This window comes from Engystomops pustulosus, chromosome 5, assembly GCF_040894005.1.
Source record: "Engystomops pustulosus chromosome 5, aEngPut4.maternal, whole genome shotgun sequence".
Taxonomy (NCBI): Eukaryota; Metazoa; Chordata; class Amphibia; order Anura; family Leptodactylidae; genus Engystomops; species Engystomops pustulosus.
In genome coordinates, this window is record NC_092415.1 from 11,393,652 (window position 1) to 11,411,606 (window position 17,955).

General features: G+C 42.8%; 1 protein-coding gene across 1 annotated transcript in view; it reads left to right on the forward strand.

Moving 5' to 3' along the window:
- Window positions 1-14,267, forward strand: part of ZFAT (zinc finger and AT-hook domain containing) — a 97,284-nt gene extending 83,017 nt beyond the window's left edge. The window contains exons 16-17 of the mRNA XM_072151150.1: window positions 632-756; window positions 13,802-14,267. Of these exons, the coding sequence (XP_072007251.1) occupies window positions 632-756; window positions 13,802-14,041 (365 nt within the window). The 3' untranslated portion in view covers window positions 14,042-14,267. The remainder of the gene's footprint in view (window positions 1-631; window positions 757-13,801) is intronic.
- Window positions 14,268-17,955: the final 3,688 nt, after the last annotated feature.

The window sequence follows — 17,955 nt, forward strand, 5'->3', positions numbered from 1 at the left end:
CCGCTTTACATCCCCGAGGTTGTGCCAATGTAGGTCTTGGAGATGGAGGAGTGCAGATGTTGTCATTTAACTGTATATTTATAATTCCTTTATATAGCGCACACAGATTACACAGAGCTTGCCAAATCGGACCCTATCCCCAATGGGGCTCACAGGTATAGGATCGTATGATGTGTTCCACACGTTCCACAGAACTATGGTGGTTAGATATTTGCAGGTCCATACAAAAGTGCCACTAGCTCTTCAGGCCTCTCCCATCTTGATTCATCCCCTTATAATGTATACGGAGAAGCAGCCTAATTTCGGAACATTATTCAGCTTCATCTCTGCAGAAGCTTTGCTTTGTGTATCAGAAGTGCTGCAGATGGTCGTACAGATGGCGGCTTTAGAGGAAGCGTTCACAGCGCTAACAAAAAAAGGAGAGAAAAGACAACATAATAAAGCTCCTCCGTACACAACGATTGAAAGTAAAGTCAACTTGTTTAATTTCCTGCTCATTAATTATGTATATCTAATATTTTCCATCGAGCTGCCTGAATTTCCGTAAAAGTTGTAAGAAGACGTCGAGAACATGACCAGACCTTCTTACCGCGCCTCCAGATAACCTGTACTTATTGATTTTTCTCTTCAGGTGACAAGCTTGACCCCACGGCTGTGAACATACTCCAGCAGATCATTGAATTGGGGACGGAATCCCACGATGCCGTTGCTTCTGTCGTTGCCATGGCCCCCGGAACTGTAACCGTGGTGGAACAGGTGAGACCGCTACTTACACCCGATGATGACGCAGTAGCTTTAGTGCTCTGCATTCATTAGGCATTATGCCTCGTTTGTAGCTTAGTAACTGTGGTGGGAAAAAATTCAATAAGTAAAACCAGAGTGTATTTTTGAAAAATATATATTTATAGGTGATGGTGGTTACAAAATTTATGATTACATACAATGTTGAATAGAACCTGTTGGGGCTGTTCGTGGTGCTATTGTTTCAGTAAAGTTTTAATATTGTGTAGGCCGTGAGTTCTGTGTACATTTTCTTAAACTTTTTTTTTTTTGGAACATCAGTCTTTGGTAACACATTAACAGTCTATTGTGAAGCTAATCCTATATTCGAGTCTTCAAGGAGCGTGTGTATGCATTCTGAATACGTCTTGGAGCTGCTTTTTCTGCTCCTTGCTTGTCTATAGTATTGGCATCATCTTCTAACATAACAGTTTATCAGATTCCGGTGAGCCTTACATCTTTCTGCTCTACGCCCTGCTGTAGTACACTATAAGCACAATGTTCTAACAGAACACCTTTCGTGTCTCTGCTCAGCACTTCTTTTCTGTGCTGAGCAGAGACCCGAAAGGTGTTCTGTTAGAAGATAGTGCTTATAGTGTACTATAGCAGGGCATAGAGCAGAAAGATGTAAGGCTCACCGGTCAGAGCTTTATAAACAATTGTAGGGAGATTCAATCTAAGTCATATTCGGCCTTCATAGACAAACACACTAAAGAAACATGGATTGCCTTCACAAACGACAATGAATAGGGGGGGGGGGGCTGCTTTGCAGTGCGCAAACTAAGGAGACTTTTTTTTTTTTAACTATATTATGACCAGAGTGTGAGTGAGGATGTATAAGGGATGCCGGTAGCCTTCATGCTGGCACTCTCAGGTAGCAGGTACTTTGTATTTCAGCACATTAAGCTTGTGAATTAATTTTTTAGGTTGAAACAAATACTAGAAGATAAAATATATAAAGAATAATAATATACACACACGTAGCTAGTGTATTGCACATTGTACATGCTCTGCATGTTGTCGCTCTCCGCATTACATGTGCCGTATCCGCAGCTCCGGGGCCTCTCTTCTTCTCTGCTTTTTAAGGTTTTGATCTGATTCTCTTAAGAGCTCATTCTTCACACCCTTGGAGTCTCCTTCAGGCAGTGACGGAGTCTGTCTTCCTCCCACTGTATACTCTGCTGGTGCGGGGTCAGTGTGGTAGGTGTGCCTGAGGGAAGTGCTGAGCGCTCCCTGCCATTCCTCACCTCTTGTTACTATTCCATAACATCTAAGGAAGAGACTCCCATATTGAGACGTCAGTCTCTGTGCCATCAGGATCAATTTGCATCCTAGGCGTGGACTACGTCACCCGAGTCTCCTGATATCGGATTGTTCAGAACATTTCTCTATTCACAGCTATTCCAGTTATCATGAGTTTATTTAGATGCAGCAGAGCTGATACAGTTTTTTAGCTGCTGATATAGCTTTTTAGTTGCTGCACAACTCACAAGATATAACAGAGTGATGCAGGAGGGAAATATTGTTGCTGCTGAATGTGCTAAATTCTCACTGATTGGTTGTCCAAAGTGTTGGGCCTCTCACTGATCTGATATTGATGCCCTGTCCACACTGGAAACAGGAAAACCCCTCGTAGACTGAAAATAGAAGAAAATCTTTGCTGCAACTCTCAAGGATAATATAATATGTTTTACAGGATAAGTAATGTCATGTATGTGCACAGTGACTGCTCCAGCAGCAGAATAGTGAGTGCAGCTCTGGAGTATAATACAGGATGTAACTCAGGATCAGTACAGGATAAGTAATGTCATGTATGTACACAATGACTGCACCAGCAGCAGAATAGTGAGTGCAGCTCTGGAGTATAATACAAGATGTAACTCAGGATCAGTACAGGATAAGTAATGTCATGTATGTACACAGTGACTGCACCAGCAGCAGAATAGTGAGTGCAGCTCTGGAGTATAATACAGGATGTAACTCAGGATCAGTACAGGATAAGTAATGTCATGTATGTACACAGTGACTGCACCAGCAGCAGAATAGTGAGTGCAGCTCTGGGTTATAATACAGGAAGTAACTCGGGATCAGTACGGGATAAGTAATGTCATGTATGTGCACAGTGACTGCACCAGCAGCAGAATAGTGAGTGCAGCTCTGGGGTATAATACAGGATGTAACTCAGGATCAGTACAGGATAAGTAATGTCATGTATGTACACAGTGACTGCACCAGCAGCAGAATAGTGAGTGCAGCTCTGGGGTATAATACAGGATGTAACTCAGGATCAGTACAGGATAAGTAATGTCATGTATGTACACAGTGACTGCACCAGCAGCAGAATAGTGAGTGCAGCTCTGGAGTATAATACAGGATGTAACTCAGGATCAGTACAGAATAAGTAATGTCATGTATGTACACAGTGACTGCACCTGCAGCAGAATAGTGAGTGCAGCTCTGGAGTATAATACAGGATGTAACTCAGGGTCAGTACAGGATAAGTAATGTCATGTATGTACACAGCGACTGCACCAGCAGCAGAATAGTGAGTGCAGCTCTGGAGTATAATACAGGATGTAACTCAGGATCAGTACAGGATAAGTAATGTCATGTATGTACACAGTGACTGCACCTGCAGCAGAATAGTGAGTGCAGCTCTGGAGTATAATACAGGATGTAACTCAGGATCAGTACAGGATAAGTAATGTCATGTATGTACACAGTGACTGCACCAGCAGCAGAATAGTGAGTGCAGCTCTGGAGTATAATACAGGATGTAACTCAGGATCAGTACAGGATAAGTAATGTCATGTATGTACACAGTGACTGCACCAGCAGCAGAATAGTGAGTGCAGCTCTGGGGTATAATACAGGATGTAACTCAGGATCAGTACAGGATAAGTAATGTCACGTATGTACACAGTGACTGTACCAGCAGCAGAATAGTGAGTGCAGCTCCGGGTTATAATACAGGAAGTAACTCGGGATCAGTACGGGATAAGTAATGTCATGTATGTGCACAGTGACTGCTCCAGCAGCAGAATAGTGAGTGCAGCTCTGGAGTATAATACAGGACGTAACTCAGGATCAGTACAGGATAAGTAATGTCATGTATGTACACAGTGACTGCACCTGCAGCAGAATAGTGAGTGCAGCTCTGGAGTATAATACAGGACGTAACTCAGGATCAGTACAGGATAAGTAATGTCATGTATGTACACAGTGACTGCACCTGCAGCAGAATAGTGAGTGCAGCTCTGGAGTATAATACAGGATGTAACTCAGGATCAGTACAGAATAAGTAATGTCATGTATGTACACAGTGACTGCACCTGCAGAAGAATAGTGAGTGCAGCTCTGGAGTATAATACAGGATGTAACTCAGGATCAGTACAGAATAAGTAATGTCATGTATGTACACAGTGACTGCACCTGCAGCAGAATAGTGAGTGCAGCTCTGGAGTATAATACAGGATGTAACTCAGGGTCAGTACAGGATAAGTAATGTCATGTATGTACACAGCGACTGCTCCAGCAGCAGAATAGTGAGTGCAGCTCTGGAGTATAATACAGGATGTAACTCAGGATCAGTACAGGATAAGTAATGTCATGTATGTACACAGTGACTGCACCAGCAGCAGAATAGTGAGTACAGCTCTGGAGTATAATACAGGATGTAACTCAGGATCAGTACAGGATAAGTAATGTCATGTATGTACACAGTGACTGCACCAGCAGCAGAATAGTGAGTGCAGCTCCGGAGTATAATACAGGATGTAACTCAGGATCAGTACAGGATAAGTAATGTCATGTATGTACACAGCGACTGCACCAGCAGCAGAATAGTGAGTGCAGCTCCGGAGTATAATACAGGATGTAACTCAGGATCAGTACAGGATAAGTAATGTCATGTATGTACACAGTGACTGCACCAGCAGCAGAATAGTGAGTGCAGCTCCGGAGTATAATACAGGATGTAACTCAGGATCAGTACAGGATAAATAATGTCATGTATGTACACAGTGACTGCACCAGCAGCAGAATAGTGAGTGCAGCTCTGGAGTATAATACATTGTGACTCTACTGCTAAATGGTGTTCCTGGGGTGACATGTGATAGAAGTAATACACGACATCTGTGATACATAGATTACTCCCTTGCTCCCTGTACTTCTGCCTCGTGTAGTTGACCTTCTATGTTCTCCTCCTCTTGTACCATCTCGATGTGTTCTGAGCTCCTTGTAACGTCCATCTTTATTATTAGGCCCCCGTCATGTCTCGCTCTTGTCACTGTGAATGAGGAAATTGCTGGAATAATGTAATAACAGTGCGGCGGCGGTCAGACTGACACTGTAACCTCTGTCGCTGTAGCGTCAGTAATGGCCGATCTCCTGTGGGCGCCGGTATATAACGTCTTGGATGACATTTGTACATGAGTTGCACAAGATTTCACAGCAATGGACTGTCTACAACAAACACAACGCTACAAGTGATGCTACATAAGTGTAGACGTAAAGATCCGTCTGGGAGGGAAGCTTAATGAGGACCTGTCACCAGATTTTGCCCCCCCTGAGTAACAATGCCGGCTGATAAAGGGTTACAAGTCCTCCTCATATCACCTAGAATTAGCTGCCAGTGAGGCCCTGTACCTTAATTACAGACGTTTTTCTGATATACAAATTAGCTCTTCTGACTCATGTCTGGTGTTTGTGACTCTTCTCTCTCTCAGGCTGGCAGTGAGCCACGCCCCATTATTCTGACTGACAGCTCAGTGTCTCTTCTAATCTGTGTTCTGCCTCCTTGCACTTAGGGACAATCTGCTGATATTCAGCTACAGACGTATAAAGCTCTATGTACAGATAGGAAATATTGTGTCAATTTTTTTTTTCACTGTGCCTTGTGTTACATTCATGGAATGTGACCAGTGACATCATTGCAGGTCCTTTAGCCTTCTAACAATAGCAAACTGTACACCATGTATGTGATTACATGAGATCACAGCAGCCTCCATGGAGGATGAGGAGGATTAGAAGTCCATGGAGGCTGTTGTGATTTCATGTGATCAGATACATACATGGGTTACAGATTGCTATTTTTAAGAGGCTTAAGGACCTGAGATGTTGCTCTGGTCACATGACATGAACTGTGACCAGTAAAGAGGCATAAGGCATGGGGAGTACTGGATGGGAGGGTCTGGCCAAGCAGGACACGCCCCCTCTGATGCCGGGTAATCTAAGATAGTTTCACTTCACATAAATCACCTTCTATTTTTAGCTAAAAGAAGGGGGTCAATCAGTTAATAGCTCTATAGCAACCTGTCACTGGCTGCTTATGTGCAAGTGTCCTGACAGGGTCTTTTTAAAGGTAGCATGCAAATTAGCTCTCCTCCAGAAGGAAGCAGACTGTCTCTCTAATGGAACCTATAGGTACCTACCCTGTAATGTATGTCACCCTTTATAGAGCCAGAACCTCCCAGGCTGCAGGTACAGAGAATTATGGATAATATTTATATGATGTAGCAAAATAATCACCACCACACTCGCCCATTGATACCGGTGTCGCTCCAATTCTACTGCCACTCTTATTTTAGTTTTTGGTACTTTTTGGTAGTTTTTGGTCTTTTTAGTCCCGGATGGTTTTGTTTTACTTCCGAGCAGCTGGTCACATGCTCTACATAAATAAGAATAAATTTAAAAGATCTGTGCTTTTATTTCAGCAAAGTGTTTTTGTTTTTTTGTTTTTTGCTTCTATGATAATTTTATAATTTTTTTTTTTTGTATAACAGATGATTAATATAAATTTGTGCACTTTTTAACCTTTATTTTTTTTAAAGGCTTCTCATCATTTGTGATAAATGCATAATAACTGTCCAGCCACTTTCCGCAAATAATTGATATCGTTTGTATAATGAAAAGTTCCTGTGGATAGAACTGGCCTATGGTCATGTGACGTCACACAGGTGCATCGCTTGTTATATCCCTGATCATGTGATGTCACCCATGATGTCACACAGCCTGTGCAATCTGTTTTACATCACTTTACCAGCGATATAACAAGCCATGCATTTGTGTGACTTCACATGACCCAGGTATATTATGAGCCGTGCACCTGTGTGACATCACATGACCAGGTATATTATGAGCCGTGCACCTGTGTGACATCACATGACCAGGGATATTATGAGCCGTGCACCTGTGTGACATCACATGACCAGGGATATTATGAGCCGTGCACCTGTGTGACATCACATGACCAGGGATATTATGAGCCGTGCACCTGTGTGACATCACATGACCAGGGATATTATGAGCCGTGCACCTGTGTGACATCACATGACCAGGGATATTATGAGCCGTGCACCTGTGTGACATCACATGACCAGGGATATTATGAGCCGTGCACCTGTGTGACATCACATGACCAGGGATATTATGAGCCGTGCACCTGTGTGACATCACATGACCAGGGATATTATGAGCCGTGCACCTGTGTGACATCACATGACCAGGGATATTATGAGCCGTGCACCTGTGTGACATCACATGACCAGCGATATAGTGAGTCGCATATCTTTGTGACATTTATGACCAGTGACATCACACAGGTGCACGGCTCATCGGTATGACATTACATGACCAGGGAGATAAAGAGTGTGACACCTGTGTGACATCGCATGACCTGAGAGATGAGGCGTGACGTGCCCCTGTGAGACATCACATGACCAGGGATATAACGCGCTGTGCACCTGTGTGACTTCACATGACTATAGATGGCTGTTTATTCACAGGAAGTAAGCAATGAAGCTTCCTATGGCGGGACAGCAAGCGAAGATCTTGAAAACCGTGAGAAATTGATACAGAAAGTATATTGGAAAATTGTATAATGTTTCATTATAGAATCAATAAGAATTATTTGCTGTAAGTGAATGAACCCTTAAGAGTCCCCTCGGTGGCTACCAAATAAAACTGTTGACATTAGTGGGTTCAAAGAGTAAAGATGTAGCTGCTTGCCCTGGATATTGAATACTGGGGAGGAAAGGTCACAAATTTGGGTTCTTAAATGGAATGCGCTGAACTGGAAGAACATTGCGTCTCAGATTTGCGTCCTTGCTGCTGTGATCACATGTCCTCACGTCTGACCGTCACGTCGGATCGGCACCTCTGAGGATCCGGTAATTATAACGTTCTGAGCTGTTTTGGCTCAACATCCCCTCTAAATAATTGAGTCTTAATGAACGTGAGATATTTTGTATTTCATCTCCGGTTTCCGCTTTGTTCTTCACAAGGTTTTGTCGTCCTCTTTTCTCTTGCACCCACTGAACTCCCAGTGCACCGGCAGCCGCGTGCTGCGCTAACCCGGAGGGTGCGATCCTCAGCAGACGCTTTCATATATTCATCTAAACGCAAGGCTGCTATCAGACCGGAGCCCAGATGCCGACTCAGGGAATTGAAGCCGGCGCCGTCACTCGTTTAGCGGCTGGGAGGGGCTCCCCGTGTTATCCAGCGGAGGGGACGCGGCCCCACGGCTCTTCTATAAGAATGTAAATGAGGACGTTCAGAAGTGAGATGATGTAAACAGCGACTTTGAAATGCAAATCCTCCGCCAGGATTGTGATTTATCATACTCCGCGAGCAGAAAATATGGATCGTCGCGGCAGAGCTGACATTTCATGCGCGCGAAATGCAGGGGAACATAAATAGGCGCGAGTGATTTATATATCCGTGACCTGGAATAAGGCGTCTGTAATACGTATATACGGTATTTATAATATACGCTGGAGAGCAAAATTAGAGAACAAGGTTTTTTTTTAGAAGTACAGGCGGTCCCCTACTTAAGAACACTCGACTTACATAGGACCCCTAGTTACAAACGGACCTCTGGATGTTGGTAATTTCCTGTACTTAGTCCTAGGCTACAATAATCAGCTGTAACAGATATCACAGGCGTCTGTAATGAAACTTTATTGTTAATCCTGGTTCTTATGACAACCCAACATTTTTAAAATCCAATTGTCACAGAGACCAAAAAAGTTCTGGCTGGGATTACAATGATAAAATATACAGTTCCGACTTACATACAAATTCAACTTAAGAACAAACCTACAGACCCTATCTTGTATGTAACCCGGGGACTGCCTGTAATGTCATCTGCATTGAGGGCCATTTGATGGATCAGTGTAAGGGGTCTCCCGGCCACTAGAACAGGGCTTTACTAAAATACCAAAGTATCAACATAAAACCTTAATTTTGCAAATAAACGTGATGATCATAATTAGAGAACAGCAATGACTGGAGCACTGGGAAAGATTATTATGATATTTTCTGCAGGTCCTAGCAGTCCTTAAGTAAAAAACAAGGATACCTGCGCTGGCTATAAAATTAGGACTATTAGGTTCGGATAAACGGATCTACAATGATTTAAACATCAGTGTGCACGATGCACTAACCTGTAAGTGGCACCCCTCCTGTGTGGGAAGTTTGATTCCTTCCGTTTAGTGAGGTTTTGTCCCATAGGTCTCGTAAATCTCATGTAGAGCAATAATCTTTTCGTGAGGTGTATTTCACTTCGGATAGCGTTTCCAAGCCAAGTAGTAATCCACAAAATGCAGATCAGCACGCGAGCCCCGGCCGGTGGCTTCGCTGTATCTGACTAACAAGGTACCGGTGACGTCACCCTAGGTACGGTCCGTCTGGTGAGACAAAAGGTCCTAGCAGTCCCCAATCAGTAGGGAGAGCACAGGACCTCCGCACCGGCCACAGGACATCACTAGTGTCTCACACGGCTCTGCTGGGATCTGCTCCACTCTTCCGGTTTCCTGTTATGGGTTTCTTAGTCATATCTTTGTCACCAAGGACTTTCCTGGGGTCTTCTATTGGGTTTAGATGAGGCTGTGGCTGTTTGTGTTTTCTGTTCTCGAGGAACTGCTTTACTCATTTTGCTGTGTGACAGGGGGGGCATTCTACTGCATGAAAGTAGCTGCTGATTTTATGATGAGTGCATGTTCTTGAAGACGGTTCTGATGCACATTTGCATGCACTCTATCTCCTGCTGTGGAAAACATTTTCCAAACCATGACACTTCCTCCACCACCTTTCACTGACTTCTTTACACACTTCGGATTCAGTTTTTCCCCAGTTTTCGGTGAACATTAATGTTTCTCATTTAACTTACTTTCATTACTAAAATAAACTGTGGACACTTCTCTTCTGTCCACACAACATGCTCCTCAGCAGAGGCGAGTCTTGCCTTTTGATTCGTTCTGCTAATAAGAGGTTTGGTCAGTGCAGAGTCGGCTTTCAGTCCAAATGCTCCTAAACTTTGAGACACCTGTATGATGAGAAAGATCCTTCCACAGTTCAGAGCTGAACTGATGAGCAATTCCAGCTGCAGTGATGAAACAATTACCCATGGAGATTATCCGCATTATCCTGTCCTCTTTTGTATTTGTCTTTTATGGGCGACCCGCCTGCTTGGGGGACTTGGATGAGATTTAATGTTGTAAAGATTCAATAGTCTAGATATCACAGAATTGAAACGACCAACTTCTCCTGCTATGGCTGACAGGGTCACCCCTTTGGCCTTCATTTGGACAACCTGCTGCCGTAGGGTTTTAGTCACTTTGCAACGGCGCAACATTTATGCAAAGTTGGCAAAATGTGGTTGGGTACCAGTCACATCAGGTTTGTCAGATAATTAAGGAATTTAGCAACAGGTGCCAAAATAGCACCAATAACGTACCAGAAAGTGTTCTCTAATTCTGATCAGTGTCTTTTACAATAATATAATTTACATTTGTGTACTTTGCTTTAGAATAGATACATTGGGGCTCATTTACTAAGGGTCCGCGGAGCGCATTTAAGTGGGGTTTCACGGCGGTGGCTTGCACGCGACAGATATCGGGGGGGTGTGGCCATCGGACAACCTGACGGATTCGGACAACGCACAAGATTTAACATTTAGAATTGTGTCGCAAGACACGCACGACCTTGGTGAATCACGGCAGACCCAAATCCACGTCGGACAACGCACCTCGCATCGCGACAGTGTCGAGGTCGTAATCAACAATTAACCGGTCCGGTCAGTCACCTCAAATTAGACAGAGCAAGTGTGCACGTTTTCAAGATGGAATCTGATATAAGGTTATTCAGTCTCAATCTCAAACAAGCTCCGTACTACTGCTCTCATGACAACAAGACTGACTTTATTTCCGTGTTAGCAGATTTATACAGAAGAGAGAAAGGTGTGGTTATACATCATATAGCATCATAGTGGGCAAGGGTTAAGCAAATTCAGTCTAACATCTGGTGCACTCCAATTGGTCAGTTCCAGTATCTGGGCAGATAATGTCCTGGGCGTTGTCAAAACCTTAAGTTTCGATATGAGTGATGAAGCCTTCTTGGAATTGAGCATGTTGATCTACTTCCAGGAATAGGGTGTTGGCTGGGTAGTATCAGTGGATGCCGGCGCCATCTTAAGTAATATATCTGAGCATATTGCTGAGGAGGAAAAACTTTAGTATTTGCCAGCTATATAAAAGTATAAAAATATAAAACTATAAGCTCATATACAAATATTCCCCTTTATGTATAAAACTATAAAGCTCATGTACAGATATTCCCCTTCACAACAGTACCGGGTAAGTAAATCTGACCCTATGTATGAAATAAGCTTAAAATAGTGATATTTTACTCATATTTTACTTATGTTAGGATATAGTCACATAGGACACACAGTGACCTGGGCATTTAGAAAATTGTGTAAATGGAGAATGGTTTTCGGTTCCTTGTGAAAAGAATCTAAGGCTACAGAAAGATGGCGGCTATAGATGGTTATCTGTACTGATGATTTGTCTGGCTTTAGGATAGATGGTCCATTTGACATTGCGGACCGGCAAACAATGCGCACCCCACCGTTGGCCACTTTAGGTTACCAAGGCTCTTTGGAGAGCACGTCTTCCTCGTCTCATGCTACGATTTTGGATGACCCTTTTAAGCATGAAGAAAGTCATTTATTGGAGCAAGCTCTACTGAAAGGATATAAGCATCTTTCTAAGAGACTCCCCCATGGGTTCCTGATGGTGGGCTGCAGTAATAACCTACCGCCAGGAATCTACTTATTTAGTAGATCCCAACTGTAGATTCCGCTAATCTAAACAAATTTTACTATTTTCTAAAACCTAACTTATCTGTTATAATCGTTATGCTATTTGCCTGAAGAGGCTACTCAAGGCCTGGAGTAGCTTCTGTGATCTCCAGGGCGAAGGCCCGAGAAGTCCCTTTGGTAAAGATCATTTGTAACTTTTGAGGTCTTTTCTTCAGCAATGGTTTCTTCCTTTGCCTTCACCCATAAAGCTCTGCTTGGTTGAGTGTGCGGCATATGGGTCTTGTCAGACCAGGAACCCAGACAGTTCCAGGTTGACCTTCAGGTCTTTAGATGTTTGATGTGGTATATTTTCCATCATTCGCACCTTGGAAGACCTCTCTCTTTCTCCCACATCCAGGGAGGTTCTTGACCATTCCATGCTTGTCGACCTTTTTAATAACATTGTGCAATGTTGAAACTGAGATACCAAGGTCTTCGGAGATGAGTCTTCCAAAGAGTATAAGGCTGTGTTTGCTAATAATAGCAGTTTCAATGTCCTCCAAAAGCTTTGTCTTCACCATTTTGACAAAGGAACAGGGTCCACCATGTGGCCTTTTAAAACACTGAAGTCATTCATTGGCTGCTACATGTCACATGGACATCAACAGCTGATTGTGATTTGTGAATGGGGGAGTCTCATTGCTTTTCCATACTAACTAAAGCTTGCGGTATTGACCCCTTTAGATTCAAAGGGCATCTACCACCAGGATGAAGGATTGTAAACCCAGCAAACTGACATACTGGTGTGTGCCCCCTCTGACAGGATCTGCTCTTCTTTTATCATCTTATGCCCTTGTTCTAACAAAAATAAAAGGCTTAAAATTATACAAATAAGCCTAAGGGGCTTAAAATCTATGGAGCCTGGGGCCTCTCAGGCTTATTTGCATGATTTTTAAAGCCTTTTTTCTTAAAAACAAGGGCATAAGAAGCTAAAAGAAGATGCTGTCAGGGGGGGGGGGGCGCACACCAGTATGTCAGTGTGCTTGGTTTACAATCCTTCATCCTGTTGGTAGGTGTCCTTTAACGTTTTCTGTTTCCCCCCATTGTGTTTGGTTTTAAATTATTGTATAGCATTTGCTCTTTTGTATTTTACACGAGTCTTTATACAAAATAACTGTTTCACTTGTTTAGTTTAGGGGAATATTCCCCATTATGTACTTATACTTCATGGCTGCCACTAACCATGACTGTAGATTCTTATTAAAACGTTGCGATGTTACTTGGACAATAAAGTAGTGGATATTCTTTTCTCTTGGTTTGGAAGGCTTTCACTGATGGAAACCAAGAGCCACATTTACTAATAGATGACATTTTGGAACGTTTCGGGAAAAGGTTTTTGCAGAATATTAGTTTGTTGCATGTCCAGTTTCACTTAAATTTCATATCTTATTTTTTTTTTCTTGAATATAGTTGGCAGTGTGAATTGGAACCTCCATTGGTTTAACGATTTATATAACATATAAAAGATATTAGGGAAGTTGTGTACACCCCGACGCCTGGGTGGCCAGACAGGCACACGCCGCCGTCTGGGGGGCGAGACAAGCACACGCCGGCACCTGGGGAGGGCGAGACAGGGACACAACGGCACCTGGGGAGGGCGAGACAGGGACACAACGGCACCTGGGGAGGGTGAGACGAGGGACACACCGGCCCCTTGGGGGGGGGGGGCACGTGGACGCATGAGGGGGAGGGTGAGACGCCGACGCCTGGGGGGCGGCCCAGGGTCATGCCGACATCTGGGAGGGGCAGGACAGGGTCATGCTGAAAATTAGGGTACAAGACTGCTGCGCTCCTGGGATTGTTGTATTTGGTAGAGTCTTTGTATCATTTCTTCACTCTGCCGCACAAATCTATGATGTAATGTTGTGATGTCATTATCAGGTGACGGAAGAAGAGCGCTCTACCAATCACGCGGTGATGATACAGGAGGCTCTACAACAAGCCACAGTGGGGTTGGGGGAGCAGCATCACCTGGTGGTCTCCTCCGATGACGTAGAGGGGATCGAAACAGTCACCGTGTATACACAAGGAGAGGAGACCTCGGAGTTCATTGTATACGTCCAGGAAGCCATGCAGCCTGGGACCGACGGGACCATGGAGCACATCCTGCAGGAGATCTAACCCGGACTCCATCCCGCCATCCCAATATGTGGTCGCCAGACATCATGGCCGCCAGCGGCTACTCAATGACTGCCCCAAAGATCCACATTGGAAATACATTTTTTTTTTTAATTTTATAATTTTGAGCAATAATTGTACAAACTGTTTTTAGCTGGAGTTGATCCTGAGGAATGTTTATATAGAATAAACTCTGTGGCGATTGGCCTGGAGTCCTGGACTTCATGAATGGATGGTCTACTGCTACTTCTGTACTTTTCTTATTTCCAGATTTATCTTCACATGTGAGAAATATCTACGTTTTAAGTTATAAGTAGTAGCAGGAGGACTGTGATAATGTAGCTTCTTCAAGTGCATTGGGGGCATGTCCTCACTCCTGTACTTTTATTCCTGTGCACTGAGCAACATCTCTCCAGGGACAATACATAACACTGGCTGCACAGAGAATAAAATTGTGAGGACACGCCCCCAGTGCACTTGGAGAAGCTACAATCCTGGTATAGAAATTCTTATTTCACAGTCCTGCTGCTACTAACAACATTAACAAAGGCTATACATCTCTTCAGGGAGAATACCTAACAATCCTGGAATATAAATCCATATATCACAGTCCTGCTGCCAATGTACACTAAGGTCTTGTTCCACATCTCTCCAGGGACAATACATAACACTTGCTGCGAAGAGGATAGAATTGTGAGGACACTCTCCCATTGCATTTAGAGAAGCTACAATCCTGGAATATAAATCCATATTTCACAGTTCTGCTGCTATTATCAAAATTAACAAATGTTATAGATGTCTCCAGGGAGAATACCTAACAATCCTGGAATATAAACCATATATAACAGTTCTGCTGCTACTAACTCAAAGGTTACACAGCTCTTCATAACACTTGCTGCAGAGAACACAGCAGGACGTGTTACATTTCTGGAATATTAATCCATATTTCACAGTCCTGCTGCTACTAACAACATACACAAATGTATGATTACACATCTCTCTGGGATAATACTCGACACTGTCTGCAGAGAACACAGAGCTCAGCAGTGTGAGGAAACCCCCTCCCCCTTGCACTTACCTAACACTGGCTGCTGTGTGTATGTTCACACCTGCTGACAGGTTCCCTTTCAAATACTTGTAGCAGTATTCCCCTCACTTTAATATTCAGATTCTGTATATGACCTTTATTTTTACATGTATGTCTCCTATATAGAAGTAATTTGAATATTATTATATTTCATCTTCACCCTCATGAATTTCTTGGTGATTCTCTTCACGTCCAGATGGTCGTTTAGCGCAGATTCTAATAATCTACATGTAATGATTACATTGTAGCCCAGACTTCATCATCCTGAAGGACAGACTCGGGTTATCAGCAGGTATCAGACGTGCGGCAGATGCCTTTATAATGTATTATTATTATTATTAGTGGTTATTACGGATGGTAATGGGATATACAGCCCCACGTCTCCTTCACCTCTGCACGGAATCAATAGGACATAAAATACTGGTATTAAGCTTTCCAGGAAGATGTCGAGAAATGAGTCCTACACAAGACACATCAGAGGTGATGAACTGCGTTAATCTCTATATTTATCCTTCACCTATGAACTCAACTGATTTTGGTGCAGTTGGAATTTTTTCTCTAGCCTCTGCCGTTACCGAGAAATCAGTATTTTTACTTTTAACACCTTATATGCTAATTAGGATCTTTACTGTCACATAGGCGGTCTCAAGTTATCTATTCTAATCCATTAAAGCCCTCTTGACAGTAGAAAGGCAAAGAGGTATAAAGTGTTGTGATGATTCCCCACTCTCAGGTCACGTCATTGGCCCCACTTACAGTAGCGAGCCTCACAATTTAGTATATAAAGCCCGTCCCATCTATGCAAGATGGGGCCTTTATGCTAAAATCTACTCTCTTAGCCCTGACACTCACTCAAATCTTTCACTGCCACCACCTATACTTTTTTTTTTATCAAACTATAGTTAGAAGGCAAATAGGCACCTGTCTACATAAATCCCTCAACAATTTAGAAATCCAAATTACAGCATACCCAATTAGCTGTAAGATCAATTAAAATTGATATTGGCAACATTATCTCTTTGTAAACTAAAGCTCTTTAAGTCAACGAGCGGAGATTTATTAAATTTTCAAGATTTAATACACTGATGTGCAGTGCAAACATAAAACTTAGATTTAAAAAATAGTTGCAAGAACATACATACAATACATACATAAAAAGTTATGAAAATAAAATAATAGTAGTAGTTATTCAGCTTCTGGATTTTCCGCCCACCCACCACCCAGTTTGGGACATCACTGACTGAGGGATGTTCATATGTTAATGTGAACTGTGCTGCCCTTCAATGAGGTACGTTTGTAATGAATTGTTATAAAACTCACAAAAATGGTAACAGTGATGCAGCCATCTTCAATTCACTGGGTACACAGTTCTATATCACCCCATACTTGGGGGTGGTACACCTAAAATCAGGGAGGGTATGTACTCTAGTGCGGTGCACGGAAAGATACAATCCTAAGATTTGAAAGGAATGTGGGTCAATACCTCCTGATCTTATCCTATTAGCAGGGGGCTCATAACTCCAGGTTATGCCCAAATTAGTAAGAAATATGTAATTTGCCTGTGTTTGGTGATTTCTTCATCCTAGTTTAGGACAGGCTCCCCCGAATTTCGATTAGCATATCTCTTTCATCCTTGCTATGCTGTTAAGTTTGCACATCCCTAGGAGTATGTGTACATTTATCTGATTTGCAAGCTTTGGTGGTTGGGCCTCCTGATGTGCTGGTCTTCCTAGGTTTATGGCTGACATCTGTCCCAATTCTGATTCTAAATGTAATTACGAGCTGAAGGAGGACTTCAAACATTAAATTCTGACCATATTCCCACAGTGCTGAAACTGTGCTGATTTCCCGGAAATGTTGAGTACTGGAGAACTAATTCTACCTTTGCTGGAATCGGTGAAACATAATATAGGATGCAGAACGTTTGAAGCTGGTGGAGGTCGTAGAATGGTCTTTAAGAGTTTTTCTTCCTAAAGTAAGAATGGGAAAGGATTGTTTAAACAGTTAATAGTTGGAGGACTTTACCACTGTCTCCCGTTTTGTCTTCCAGGCTCTTCAGTGGTTGGGTTTTTGCATGTCTCGATCCATCTTGTTGTGGTCCACCTCACCTTCACGTCGTATTTTCATTGTCCACAATTGGATACAGTGTCCCTCCTGTCTACAAGTGGACCATCTTTTACATGATCAAGAATCAATTTCTTTTTGGTCTTCAACTTATTTCATTGTTGTTAGTACACGTTCTATCATACCTCATTGTCGTTATGGCTATTGGGCACTGGTTTTAGAATATTTTCCTCTTGTGTCCCCCTCCTTTTCAGTGTGACCACGTAAGTCTGTACTAGAAAGTTGGGTACAAGTCTAGGTCATTTTCAATGACTCCCTCAGAACAAAGATCTTTAATGGCTGCACTGGTCTGTCTTCTGCTTTCTATGATTGTGTCCATTTACCTTCTCATGTGTTTATGACCAAAATTTTCTTCTTCGACAATCAATATTTTCATGTTTGCAACTGGAAACGATTTCTAACTGGTCTGATTAGTGCCACCAGTGGAAGATCTGGTTATGATTTGGTCTAGTATCCAGTTCTCCTTGACTTCCTGCTCTTTTCCATATTCCATTGTCTTCAGTTCTTATTTTATCCTACATTATTACTACCTTATTACTGAGTGTTAGTTTTTTACAGTATCTATTGTACTCTTCTACCTGTATCTCTTAGGTTTTGCATCCTAGAATTTTAATTTGATTTCAGAAGACTACCTCAGAATCAAGATTGTACGAACCTCGAGCGGTCATTCCGGAATATCTGGCCCTAATAAGGGAGAAGCTTTGCA